At 41.3% G+C, this 14,472-nt stretch overlaps 1 protein-coding gene, 1 long non-coding RNA gene and 1 pseudogene across 3 annotated transcripts in view; 2 read left to right on the top strand and 1 right to left on the bottom strand.

The window, feature by feature from the left end:
• The window catches only part of GPSM2 (G-protein signaling modulator 2), a 42,095-nt gene extending 27,634 nt beyond the window's left edge, over positions 1–14,461 (bottom strand). Inside the window, exon 1 of one of the 2 annotated variants that reach the window (XM_019530672.1) lies at positions 14,364–14,461. In XM_019530672.1, the coding sequence (XP_019386217.1) occupies positions 14,364–14,449 (86 nt within the window). In that variant the 5' untranslated portion in view covers positions 14,450–14,461. Of the gene's footprint in view, positions 1–2,855; positions 2,945–14,363 lie in introns of those variants that run through there. The other variant, XM_019530673.1, reaches the window with a different exon arrangement.
• On the top strand, positions 3,092–14,446 carry LOC109307040. Its single transcript, XR_002100146.1, has 3 exons — positions 3,092–3,175; positions 8,022–8,024; positions 14,369–14,446. It is a non-coding gene; the product is annotated as an uncharacterized LOC109307040 (long non-coding RNA).
• Positions 11,738–12,758, top strand: LOC109307039 (annotated as a pseudogene).
• Positions 14,462–14,472: the final 11 nt, after the last annotated feature.

Here is a 14,472-nt window from a genome sequence, read left to right as displayed (position 1 = left end):
TTTTTTTTTCCTGGTTCCAAGATGGCATCCCCTCCCAAAATGAGTACTTCCAGGGGCAAGGGAAGGGACTTCTCGTGGCAAGGGTCAGGGGTTAGGGGCAGGACTTCCAGTTTCAAGATTGTGTCCAAGGGGTAGGGCTACCCTGGTGGCTCTCTAGCCAAAATAATTACAAAAGAGGGAGCAACACATTAGACAGGATGACACATCAAAGTACAGCAGAGTGTATATACACACATCTGCACACTCCAGCGTATGTTAGCATGTTAACTAATGGACCATGGATTTTGCTTTCTGTTTTCATGGAATCCCTAATCCAGTGCAGATTTCATATTAAAAGTTAGGATTCTATTCAAGTCTGCATTCTCAGTCAGTCTAGGTCCTAGGATGTCAGCTGGTGGCTAGAGCCCATATTGCTCTTGAGATTGCCTTGAAAAGGACTTCTAAGAGGCCAGGCACAACTGAGGCCACCCTCACCAGCACACAACTAGCGTAAGTGGCAAACAGGGCTATCAACTGTTTATGCTATCATAGGGGTATTCTGGGATTTCACAGGGCGGAAAGGTCAGTGCTTGCTCACTGCTGCTAAACTGCCTTACACTTGCACTATGCCAGTGAAGAGTGACATACTAAAAGGCAATATTGCTATTAGCTTGAATAATCTAAATCAATACACCATGAATAGCAATAATGCCTGTGGACACCTATAGGGTGGATCCAGGATTTCCTAAAAGGGTATGCAAGAGAAGCAACCTGAATGGCAGGGATGGCTGCACCCCCTGCTCCCCACTGGCATGGACAGACTTCAAGTCTCTAATGTACGTGAAACGCACCCCCCGCCCCGCTCAGAAACATACTCCCTCCCCTCCTTTGGCCCCTCCCCCTTCACTCCTCTGCCTGCTACCGCTGCTTTTGCCACTGCCTAGGGGCAGAGTTCTAGAGCCAGCAGGGCTGAATGAGGAAAGGACAGTAGCAACAGCACAGTGGAAGACAGTAGTTCTCCCACCTTGCCTGGTCACACCATGGGGAAGGGGAATCCCCACCCTCCATCCATTCCTGCTGCTATCATCTTGGTCCCTAGCTGAACCCAGGCTCCAAGCAGCGAGCAGGAACAGCTCTGGTGCTTCCCTACCCCTAGGACATTGGGAAAAGGCATGAGGGAGAGGGAGAAAAGGAGCAGGGTGGGGGTGTGTCTTTGAGCAGTAAGAGGAAGGGAGGGAGGATTTTCAGCTGATTTAGGGACTTTAAAAAGTCCAACACAAGCGTGGGGTGCAGGCAGGCACACCACTGTACCTCCTCTGGATCTGCCCCTGGACATGTGTTACAGATCCAGTGGGAGAGGATCCACTCAAACAGTGGTTGGCAGATGAAAATGTTCTAGTTCATTCATACATTTCAAACATTAGGACTCTAAACTTCATCCCATTAGACTTCTGCATAAGAAAAAAACCCCTGAAGGATAGCAGGAGTCTATTTTGAAAGGTTTTCAGTACTGACCATAAAGAGACCTGCCCTACTTAATGGCTTTGTTTACACAGAAGCATGTTAAGTTATCTTGGGCAAGTGAAGGCAGAATCAATCCTTTGGCATTTGTCAGAACAGCAGCCTGAGGGATCAGAAATGTATATAGCTTAGTTGATATTTGTTATAAATTACACAAATTGCATTGTAACTGATCTCTACAGTAGACACAAGGCTACATTAAATTTTAAGTCACAGCATAGTTTTCCTTATGCTGAAAGGTGGCTTCATGTGTCTCAATGTAATCAAGAGTACTTCAACAATAGAAATACACGAGGATCCACCATGAGGATCTTATCATAGAATTTTTTTGTTCTTTACAATCAGAAGCCTTGACATGGCATCTGGTTCTTGTGGAATTAGCTGAACAACTTACTCTTCTTGAAACAGTGCTCCAGTGGCCAAGTGGAGGCTGGGAGATATTCAATCCTATTCTGTTTTCTGGCTCTATTAGAACTGCTCTGACACATTATGAGGGATTACCTCCCTATACAGGGGTTTCTGTGAGATAGCTGGACTCCTAGAAAGAGAAAGCCCTGCCCAACCCAAGCTATTGGTCTACCACTATCATCAGTCTCTTTTAGCCCTTCATTTTCAAAGTGCTGCATAAGGACAATAAAAGTCAACACCTCCATAATACCCCAGCATATAATTCAATAAGAATATAAAAAAAATATATTTGGACAAATTTTAAGTCTCAATTTGTCAATATATTTCAGAACATAGCACCTTCACCTGCACTGAAAATCACTATTTCTCTCCTTTAAACATCCTAATTTATGCCATTCAAATGAGTCCCAGAAACAGTCTCTGAAATTGCATAGTTTATAGAAACTGTGTGGCGGTAGAAAAAGGAATTCAGCAGATTTTACTTAATAAACTAGACTATTTCCACAGGAAGCTAACTGACGAAGTGGGGAAAAGCAGGAGTTATCCTAATAGGGTTACACTTCACATTTTCTAAGTAGGTAAGAAAGTCAATTTAAACAAGCCTATTTTAATGATCAAACATCATTTTGTAAAAGCAGGCATTAGTTCCAATAATTATGAGCCTTTGTGCTAGTACAAGAGAAACAAAAATTAAATCAACCAGGGTATCTAACTAATCCACTTTCACTGATCAAGCTAGGAAAGTCAAAAGGAAATGAAACAGTAATCTATAGGTGTCCGTTCTAGTAAGTTTGGCAACAAAAACATGGGAATCTGTTCCACTTGTAATGATGCTGTTTATTCTTCCCATTTCTCTTTAAAATGGAAAGCATGAACATTTACATACATTTTACTGTTAACACAATACTTATAAATAAGTTGGTACTATAAATAGCACATGGTCTTACCTGTAGCGAACATGAAATGTCTGATCATCACGCATGCTTATCAATAAATTACTTTCCTCCATTGAGTTGCATTACCAGTAGAGAAAATTATTAAGCGCTCTGCAGGCAGGACAAGCACTTTATTATGGAGAATTGTTCCGAAACATTATTCCAGTTAGTATTTTAATAAGTTGAAGTTAATATATCCTAAGTTCCATTTGAAACACTCTTCTTTATTAATAAGGAAAGGATGTCAGTGTCGGACCCAGCTTAAACTTTCAGAAACGTGTCCCCGAGTTCTTGCATCTGTGGCCCTTTTATCTCCATTCAGCTGCGTTTCTGTAAAGGGAACACAAGATGCTTTGCTTGAAGTCTAATTTTCAATTAAGAGTTCATAGCCACTCTCAGCTGATGCAAAAAGCAAAGCTATACCCTGCTGAGTGTGAAGGCTCTTCAATCACTTAAAGACAGAAGAAGCTAGGTCTTTCACTGTAACCATGGCAATTCTTACATGCCAGCATCTGAGAAAGCAAGGAAGGCTTAATGGAAAGCAGCTCTGTCTTCAGTTAGAGATTTAGAATCAACTGCCATTGTGGTGATAGTCGTTGCTCTAGTCCAATTACAAATGACAAGTGTATAGGATAATTGTCTGATTCTAAATAATGTATCACAGTCCAGATGTCTCAAAGGGAAGACCCTCTGAGACATGCATGTGGGAATTACATGGCTCTACTTTCCACTGTGAGACTTTAGAAAATGTATAAAATACAAAAGCAAAACTTAAGTACTCAAGAACACCTAGATGACATCAGAAGTCTCAGGATTCAGTTCAACTAATTCATAGATCCAGGTTTTTATAAGCTGGATCCAGGTTTTTGTTTTTATAACCTTAGATCCTGGTTTTTATAAAGCACTCCCTCTCTTCTCTACTCACACAAATCCATCCCCCTCCAAGATTATTCTCTTTTGTGTCTATTGTAAAGTCACCCCATAACCCCATTCCTGTTTACATTCAATAGAGCTTTCCCCTTCATCAGTAGGGCCACATACCAGCTGCCTGGATACAAGCCTCCCACTGCTTCCTTTTTGCTTACAGTCCATAACCAGACATTCGCACTCTTCCAATCAGTATTTTCCTTCCTGCATGCACATGGTTACAATTTCAACAATCTAACTTAACAAGCATGAATGTTTTGGGATGTTATTTTTGTAAATCATGGGTGTAACATGCAGTGACAACAACGTTTGCCCAACCTAAGCACTAAAATGCCCCACAACCTGCCGCATTCTTAATGCAGCTTTATAATTAAAGAAATTAAATGCACAATAATTAGGAGGTTAAAGCTTTCAGAGAAATAGTAATTCACCTTCAACCTATACTGTATGGTATATGCGTTTCTGCCTTAGCATTAAAATTAGTATGACAACATTAGACGTTATACATCAAAGCCAATCCATAGGTGCTGTTTTCTTACAGCTAAAGAACCAGATGATTTAGTCTGAATCGCATCACTTTGCATCTGAGAGAAAAGAGGAAGGGCAAATGTAGTTGAAGAACAAAACAAAACACTGCTGACATTGTGAAGTTTTAAGTAAAAGAAAAGAATATTAAGTAGGTGATAAAGTATTAACTAGCTTATTTCTCAAATTCAGATGTTAGTCTGGGCCCAGATTTTCAGAAAAGACAACTCTAAACAAAAACCATGAGCCCTAATGCAAATAGCAGATCCTGAGATACAAACAAGAGAACTATAGGAAGTATGATCTTTTTTTTATTCAAAGTTTAGAGCTTATTTGAATAAATATATTAAATTCTATTTAAGAAAGTCAAATAAAGGTCCACTAAGCCAAACAGACAGCAGCACATTTGAGACACTAGTTATACTGATTTTAACATATATGGGAAAACAACATCCCCCATTTCTTCTTAATTTGATACTCCATGACGGGACCTCAAAGAACAGTATGTAACCTGTTGGAAAAATACTTAGACTTTCTTTATGACAGAAGCAGATAGATATGACAAGGTTAATTAGAGTAAAGCACAGATTCCCTGTAAAAGAAACAACAGTAGGAAAAGCAGCACAGTTCCTCTTAAAAACTTGATTTCTACAAATTTCTCGTTATTAATTTAATGGTGTTAAGTTTACTCTCTACTGGAGTGTTAAAGCAGGCTGTATTCAATTCAAATTTGGCTGATTCAAGGGACAGTGATTCGATTAGCTGATTTGCATGACTGTCCTGATTCGATTTGGCCAAATCAGAATCTGAAGATTAGATTCTGATTTGGAGAATCAGTGATAGACACAGCTTTATATGTTTTTTATAGATACCTCAAAGCACCAGGCATGGCTCATGAATGCCAAGATGCTGAGGTGGAGCGTGGGGGGGCCCCCTGGACCCACCCTGGCTCGGTAATCGGCTTCTGGGGGGGACCCTGAGTGTCCCCCCGAGACCCACAAGGCACCAGTTGCCAAGCTTGTGGGGGAGGGGGAAGATCCACATGCTCCGCAGCGGACCCAGAAGTACTTCTGTTCCACTTCCAGATCTCCTGCTAAGCACGTGAGGGACCTCCCCCCACACACCCCTGTGGGATGCTCCATACGCCCCACCATCTCAGCATTTACAAGCCACGCCTGGTACCTCAAGGTATATAGAAAAAACATAAAGCTGTGTCTATGGCTGAATTGCCGAATCTCTCCAAATCAATGTGGAGGCTTCCAATTCTATTCAAAGATATTAACAAGTCTCCTGATTCAACGCGGAGTCAGAGATTCGGATGCCGAATCGGGCAGAATCTCCTCCACTTTGAATCAGCGACCAAAGCTTTGCACAACCCTACTCTCTACATCTGGTACACTGAGAAAGTACAAGAGACACTTTTACTAATGATCTGAGCCATGGGGCGGGGAGGGAGGGGGTGTTAATCACAGAAAATACTGCCCTGAAATCAGAACACTGCATTCTTCCTCATGTCCTGACTATTTTACATGCAGGCCAAATATCCCCAGATCTTTGGAGAATCCTCCACATAACTGTGTAACACCTGATTTTAGGGTGACTAGTCTTCCAAGATGCAGACCACATGCAACTCCCCCCCAGAGACTAGTAAGTTATTAGCAAATTTGTTTTAGGGAAGAATGGGAGACACTACAGTCTATGAAACTACTACCCAAGGCAGTCTCTGCTCAAAAGTGAGACAGAAGTTTCAATAGCATCTAGACTTCTGCACATAGACAAGCAGCTCCAAATTTAATAATAAAAAGTGCTATCCTTTGCTCAGACTTTTCTCCCTCATCATTTTTGCCATACTGACCCTTGGACACATTATTTTAAAAGTACTATGAACCTTATGTGGCATTACAGACAACCAAAAACGTGAAAATCTTAACTATGCATTGAACAAAAACAGGGGTAACATCAAGCAGACAGTTCAGAAGACTAGAATTTCAATCACTGCATTAGCACAGAAGAAGCAGTTTTAAGGGATTTCTTATTTGGCTGTTTGTTTGAAGACAGGCCCATTTATACATAAAGAAAACCTGAAATCCCTTTCCTGTATGGAATGAAACAAAAATCTTATTTGACCAAATAAGGCTGGGCCAGCATATTGCTTCTAATTCTTTCTACACTTTCATCTTGGGTAATTTTGTTCTGAACTTAAAACACAATTAATAGCCAAATTCAATTTGTATACATCAGTGATTCCCAAACTAGCAGATTGTGCACCACCGATTTAAAATGATACAAGCACAACAGCCCCCTTGGCTCTCCAGAGAACTAGTGGACCTCCTGCGTCTTAAAAGGAAGACCTACAAAGGATGGAGGACTGGAATCACCACCAAGGAGGAACACTCTGCACTGGTCCGGACCTGCAGAGAGCAAACCACAAAAGCCAAGGCTGTGACAGAACTCCAGCTAGCTACAAATATCAAGGACAATAAAAAGTCCTTTTTTAGGTATGTGAGGAGCTAGAGGAAAACCAAGGGCAACTTTGGACCCCTGCTAAACCAGACGGGACAACTGACAACCGATGCCCATGAAAAAGCAAACTTGCTAAACGGGTACTTTGTGTCAGTTTTTCACCAATCCCCTGGGACACCCCTGCCCACTGTGGGTCAGGCAGGCCCAGATGAGGGAGATTCCTTACCCTCCATTGAAGCTGACCTTGTGAAGGAACACCTTGACAGGCTGGATACCTTTAAGTCAGCTGGCCCTGACTGTTTACACCCCAGGGTACTCAAGGAGCTGTCAAGCATCATAAAAATTATAATTTGCTTGTTCAGAAGATATACACACAAATTTGATTCTCAATCTACTCCCTTTCCCATCCTAAATTTCCGGCACTTTTTGCTCCTTTACAAATGGTTATGCCACAGGGAATTAAAGGAAGTCAATGCCTTCCTCCAATTAGTGGACTGTCATATTTAATGGGTATTGCACTCCACCCAAGAATTTTAAAAATGTGATTATTCTTTATGTTGTTGAGCATTTTATACTATTATAACAGCTTTCTAGATATTGTCCATGATACAAGGCATGCCTCCTCTTAGTGCACGTCTTATTCATTCAAGATGTGGAGCCAATATTATTCATAGTTTTGTAGCTGTTCCATCTCTGAGAAAGCTAGCCCCATGGGCTGGGGACAACAAAAATTAAGAATTTCTAAAATGTAATTACAACAACAATTTAAATTTTTTCTCCCACCCCAACCCGGCATCGAAAAGCTTCATGTTTGTGCACCCTTTGACAAAGAATTCTATGCAAGACCAAGTATTATTTTCACTATTACTCGTAACTCACCATAAGACTAAAATATTTCAGACTAATATACAGCTTCATTCCAATGTACACAACAATTAGATAGTTACTCAAGATACTTCTCAAACAAGCAATTCTTGATTCTTATAACATGATGCTAGTGCTTCCTACCACTTCTAGTCAGAAAGGAGCTCACCCATGCTCTTAAAGAATTGCTTCCTTTTCACTTCAGTAAAAGGTTTTAAACCAACACTCAAGCATGGGCACACACTGAAAAACTAGAGAGAGCTACAGAAAAGAATCAATAACTTTTCAGTTACATTTAATGCTCCAAATTTAGGATCAAATTCTCACTCCACTATTGGCCCAATATGGTGGTATGGAGGGGTATAGAGGAGCTTCCATTAGAGAAGAAGCTAGGCCTAGCAAGTTTAGAAAAAGAGATGTTCAAGGGGGAATACGATAAGGGTTTACAAAACACTAAATAGTGAAGAGAAAGTAAAGAGGAATTTATTATTTACCGATCTCTTACAATACAAGAACTGGGGGTCACAAAATTAAACTAGTAGGTGGTAAAACTGACAAAAGAAGTTTCTTTCTCACACAGTGTGTAATTGAAGTGTGGGCTGCATTGCCATCAGATGTTGTGGAAGCTGATAGTTTAGTCAGATTCAAAAAGGGACTGGACAAAACCTTGGAGGAAAGGGCCATCAATAGTTATTGAGCATGGGAGTTAGGAGCACAGCTTCTGAATCAGAACTTCCTAGACCTTAAAATGCTGGAGGCTGCAAGTAAGAGAGGAACAGTGGGGGGAAAAACTTTGGTCATACCCAGTTCACTTTCCTTTCCAGAATCCCCTCTCTGCCATTGTGTGACACAGGATACTGGGCAAGATGGGCCTGTGGACTAACTCAGTAAATGGCAATTCTTATGTTCTTATAACCCTCAATAGTACCTTATTTCAGAAAGTGGTGTCACTGAAATGAAAGCAGATGAAAAATGGTAGAACAACAGAATAATATTCAGTGGGTGATGCAGAAAAAGAGAGGGGGATCAAGTGGTGTCAGGGACCTCAAAAAAAATACTGTGATAAAAATGTTATTTAACGTAACGTAATGGTGGCCTTAAAAATTATTATGATTTTAAATACAGTAACCTCATTATAGGCCTAATCCAACATCCACTAACTTCAATGAATGGCCCCTTCTTGGGCCTTATCTGCCCTATTCTCTAATGTGATATATCTACCTGAAAAGGCTTTAAGTCATCTAGCAAGATTTAAGGACTTTATGACCTGAAAACCTGGAGTAGGAGAACTGTCACTGAAAATACAGTGCAGAATGTTCAACTTTTATTAGTTGTAACAATGCGTAGTGAATCTACTCAGACAGTCAGATCCTACATTGTTCAACTACATAACATTATTAATACTTTTAAACTGAAAAAAAATTACACAAGGATGAATATCTTAATAAGTTAAATTTATCAGAGTAGAACATCTTTTTGCCTATTACAGTATAATCAGTAAGTTGCTAAGAACAACTAGCTAATCTTGTAGGTATTTATTATCCATGTGAACAAGTTAGCACAGAACTGGGTGTAGCCAAGAAGAGAAGTAACCACAAACATTTTTATTATAAGGATATTGCAGCAGTTAGTATACACAAGCCATCTGTTTAAGTGCTTAAGCACAGCAACCCCACACTAACACAAAATAAGAAAAAAAGAGAAAAAGAAGTCCCAGCAGCACAATACTAATTTACATCCCTATAATAAATCTAGTTAGAAGACCAATTCCAAAATGTGACAATAACTCTTCAGTCTCATTTTAGTTCCATAGATGTTTTGATACCACATAAAACATGCATCAAACCATGTGCATTTGAGGACTTCTCTCTTGGCAACTGGTTTTTTAAAAAGGCCCTGGGATTCTTTCATTTGTTTTACCCATGCCAATCAGATCCAAAAACACAGTTCATGGATCAAGAGATACTGAAGATGAAGAACTTAATAAGCTGCACACACCTAATGACTGCAATGGTAATTTTAAAAATTTCACTGCCATGTGCACTAGGAGAAAAAGAAAGATGAGTAGTAAATTGGGCCAGTATTACCCCCTGTTTTAGGCCTGCAATCAATACTTTAAGGAGGTCAAGTCATATTGCAACTCAAACCAACCAGTGTTTTGATAGGTTTGGTATATAAAACAACCTCAAAATTTGAGTGTTATCCAGAAGAGACAGAAAGAATAATCCTATCATGAAAATCTAGCCAGACATTTGCAGCTCCCTCATCCAAAAAGGAGACTACTCAGTACCTTCAGTGTGGGAAATAGAGCATGCAAAATAATGAGAAAGAGGGCAGCAGATGAGAGTTCAGCATTCATTGACTATCTATCTGTGCTTTGATAGGGGTGATCAGAAGCTCCTTGGAAATTATGCAGACTTTAAAAACCCAATAATGCACACTTGGCTCATCTCCTTAGAATGTGGAGACCCAACTACTCAAGACAGACAAAAAAAAAAAAGTACTTGGGTCCTTTTTGCAAAAAAGGAGGAAAAGTATATCCTTGGATTTTGTAAGTGGATAAACACGAATTAGTGCCATACATCTGTGTATTAGTAGCAAGTATAAATGTACCAGATCAAGACTGTATTTTCTAGCTATGTGAAATCATGTAGCAAAACTACACGTTAAAAAATTCATCCTGAGCAGTGCAGCAGAAGCAGACAATGAACTGAATTTAAGACACTCAAAACTTAATGCTATACAAATACAGCAAATACCATTTTTCATATACAGGGAGTATATGTTTCAGTACCCCACTTTTACAGAAGCTGTCTATTATATATGGATGCAAGAATACACAATAGTTTGCTGCCAAAAGCACCCTTTGGTCTAAAACTCAGCATTCCCAAGGTAATAGAAACATGCTATACTAAAGTGAAATAAATCAATGATAATAATGATAAGTTGGAGAATGTTGTTTCAAGAACAGTGCACTTCAACAAAACTTGTGTTTTGGCTTAGACATGAAGAACATGTACAAAACTGAAAAGGTTAGAGTTTAGTAACATTTTTGCCTTGTCTACCTTCTATCAGAGTGGTTAATGTTATTTTACTACCATAAACACAGAGGAAAAAATAGAGTTAATACAATGTGAGAAGACATGCAAAAACAATTTGTTAGTGCTGAACTATCCTAATTTTGCTGGGGAAGCAGATGGAGATCTATATATAAAAGTACCGTAACCAATTGATTTTCCTCATGATAAAGTGAGCAGTAGTTTGCCTCCATTCTCAACAGATTTATGAGGTTCATTCTAGCATTCATCTCTCTACAAAAACCTTTTGGTCACAATACAGATCTCTTGTCCTCTAGCAAACCCTTGCTTGCTCTATCATAAGCAAAAAAACCCCTAAGCATGCAAACAAAGAAAAAGACAAAAAGCACACAGCTGCAAAGCTCCAATGTAATAAATACAAGAAAGCAAAACACTGGAAGACTTCGAGAAACCTGATGAAAACCGATACATCTGTTTCCTACCAATCACATAAGCAATTCTTTGTTTCAGAGCATTGCACCAGTTGAAGGTTATCTAGGCTGAACACATAAGTTTCACTGATCTATACCTATGACAAGTGAGAACCAGGCTCTCTAAAAATGAGATGCAATTGCTTTTAGGCCAGCTGCTAGCCAACCAACAAAAAACAGAACTAATATTTTCAGATACTGCACCTAACTAAAGCATCCCTTGGCAGTTTGTATTCTTAAACATATTGTATTTACTTGAACAAAGATAAGGTGTTCCCCGGCCCCCAGGCAGCAAGTGGGGGAGGAAGCCCCTTGTCTTGTATTTGCATATGAAGCAGAGAGAGGAGTCGGCGCCTGCTGCAGCCCTTACCCCAGAAGGCCAGAAATCCACAGCACCCTCCTACTCCCCTCCACTTCCCCACTGTAGCTTCTACCTCCCTGCCCCATCCCCTTTACTGTCAGGCACAACCTGACCCCAGACCCCTCCCAGACACAAAGCATATGGAAACTCTTTCCCCTGCTGTATGGCCAGGCAGGGGAAAGTTTCTATGTGCTGTGATCTGGCCCAGCAGCCTCTGATAGTAAAGGGACTGGTGCTGGCACTGGCACCAGTGCCTGGGGGAGCAGGACAGTGCAGATGACCTGGAAACTGGCTGACAATATGCAGGAAGTGCAGAGCATCAATGAAATCGACAAGTATGACTGCAAGCAGCAACAGGAGATCCTAGAGGCCAAGCCTTGGACCAGGGACTACCACTGCTTCAAATACTGCAAGATTTTGGTGCTGGTACTCCTAGAGATGGTGATGCAAACACACTCAGCAGCAACCTAGAGGTGATGGGCTCCTGCTGGGCAAGCTGTACAATGAGACCATGATCATTATGGACAACTTTGTCCTGCTTGTCAAGGGCACCAAGATGTGCACCAATGTGCAGGTGGCTACCTAAAAGTACCTGGGCCCCCTACAGTGAGAATGCCAAGCAAGCTGGTCATCTAGAAAATGCAGCTGGCTAGTACCAAAGTTACCCAGGCTAAGGCTTCAGGGATAGATGTCAGTACTCAGATACTTAATCAGCAATTTCAGAAACCCTTTGTAGTAGCAGTTATTGATCCAACAAGAACAATATCTGCTGGAAAAGTAAATCTTGGGGCATTTAGAATATATCCCAAGGGCTATAAACCTCCAGTTGAAGGTTCTTTTGAGTACCAGACTATTCCACTTTAAAAAAAAAGAAGAATTTGGTGGGCACTGTAAACTGTAAAGTATTATGTTTTAGAAATCTACTTAAAGTCATTTTTGGATTGCAAATTACTCGAGCTGTTGTGGAATAAATATTGGGTTACTCTCAGTTCTTTTAGTTTGCTTACTAATACTGACTATACCACTGGCCAAGTCTTTGATTTGGCTGAAATGTTAGAAGAGTCAGAACTTGGATGAGAAAGTTTCATGCTGGGTTTAGAGATGCTTGACAAAATCAGAAGACAAACTTGCTACAGCAACAAAGGACAGCTGCAAGATCACCACAGAAGCTATGCACAGATTGACGTCAGGTTATTAAGGATAAACTTTTAAATCAAATGAATATCGCTTGAAGTCTATGGCCAACTGGGATGAACATATGAACTATTATAAACTTATTAATCTTCCATGAGACTCAGGGCAGCTGTAACCCAAGGACAGCGATTTGTTTTGGAGTTTGGCAAGTACTGATTGGGAGTGAGCAGATGGAATATACTTCTCAACAGCAGCACAAGATAAGGAACAGGGGCAGCATGAAGCCTACATCTAAGAGATACTGTTCTTTTCTTCAAATGCACAACTTTGCATTGAGTACCGTTAAGTTTCAAAATAATTCTATTACGCCATTCCACAAGGTTATGTGATTCTTACTGTAAAAAAAATTGATTTGCTTCTGCACTGGTGATACCTCCTAACTTTGTCTCCTTCAAATTTCATACCAAGTTCTTGCACCAAGGTTGTTAAAGAAAATAATAAATAGGATGGGTCCTAGTAATCTCTCCCCTGCTGAGTAACTCCCCTTTCAATAAAACATGTTAGTCTTCCTTTAGCCAAACTCTTTACCCACTTTAGTTCCAGTATTAACTCCCATCCTCTCCTTGTTAGCCAGTAATGTTGGGAGATAAGGTTCTTTGCGCAAATGTGGTATCATTTATCAGACCAACTAATTAGTTAGGAAAATTGTTCTTTGTAAGCTTTCAGGCACAAACACCCTTTTTTGAGGCATAGCGAGCATTTACTGGTGTTTGGTGCATTCTGCTGGGTGGAACGGAAGCTAAGATACAAAACGCAGGTTTGTGAAAATGCAAATGTGTGGCAGTAAGGATCAGAGGCAAGGAGAGACAATAGGTACATGGGGAGGAGGGAAATGTTGACCTGGAGATAGGATGTAGCTGGTAAAGTGTGGAGGTGTTACCTGGGGTTATTGGATGTTAGGCAGGTTATAATGTGCTATAAATCCAATGTCTATATTTAGTCCACGACTTTTTGTAGCTTTATGAAATGAAGTTCATAGGCTTGTCTACGAAAGCAGTTTTGTAAGCTCCCTTTGAAGATTAGAACCAAAAGATTGGAGAGGAAGTGGCTGTCTTGTGAGAAGTGGCACCCACAGGTAAGCAGGTGTTTTTGTCTCTGATAGGTTTTCTGTGGGATGCACTAACAGCAGCGTCTCACTCAAGTCACGGGACGGGATTCACCCACTCTACTCTGCACTAAGGAGGCCCAAGCGAGAGCACAACATCTGGTTTGGGGCATGACACTTAAAGGTGGAGAAACTGGAAAGAGTTCAGAGGGGAGAGAGAAGCGATTCGGCCTCTAAAAATATAACACGCAGGGAAGTGTTGGAAGACGTGAGATTCGTTACTCCCTCTGGAGAGAATAAGATTGAAGAGATAGCAACCTTCACGGTTAGGCGTTTGTGTGCTACACCCGCAGGGCGGCGGGAGCCTCCTCACCTGGAGAAGGGGAGTTACGCGGGGCATCGGGTAGGGGATTCACGGAGGGTCCCCGGACACGCCGCGCCCCGCAACCCGCAGAACAGCCTCGCGTCTACCGGGCGCGGCTGTAGGCCGGGCTGGTCCTGCCTCGGGACCTCCGCCCTCCTCCCCCTCTTCCGGGGGGGTGGGGGGTAGTAACTTGCCCCACACGCCCTACGGACGATCCTCTCTTTGTCTCTGTCGCTTCAAAAACCGCTCCGCGTCAGCCCAACACTCACCTCAGACCCGGCCCGCCTGCAGCCCCAGCGGCCGCGCTCGCAACGAAGCCCCACCCCCACCTCGTAGGGGCCACGGCAGCTCCCATTCGGGGGGGAGGAGCCCGGCGCT

This window comes from Crocodylus porosus, unplaced genomic scaffold, assembly GCF_001723895.1.
Source record: "Crocodylus porosus isolate Cpor-Errol unplaced genomic scaffold, CroPor_comp1, whole genome shotgun sequence".
In the NCBI taxonomy this organism is placed as follows: domain Eukaryota; kingdom Metazoa; phylum Chordata; order Crocodylia; family Crocodylidae; genus Crocodylus; species Crocodylus porosus.
Note: the sequence above shows the minus strand (reverse complement) of the source record. Positions and strands in the feature narration are given on the sequence as shown.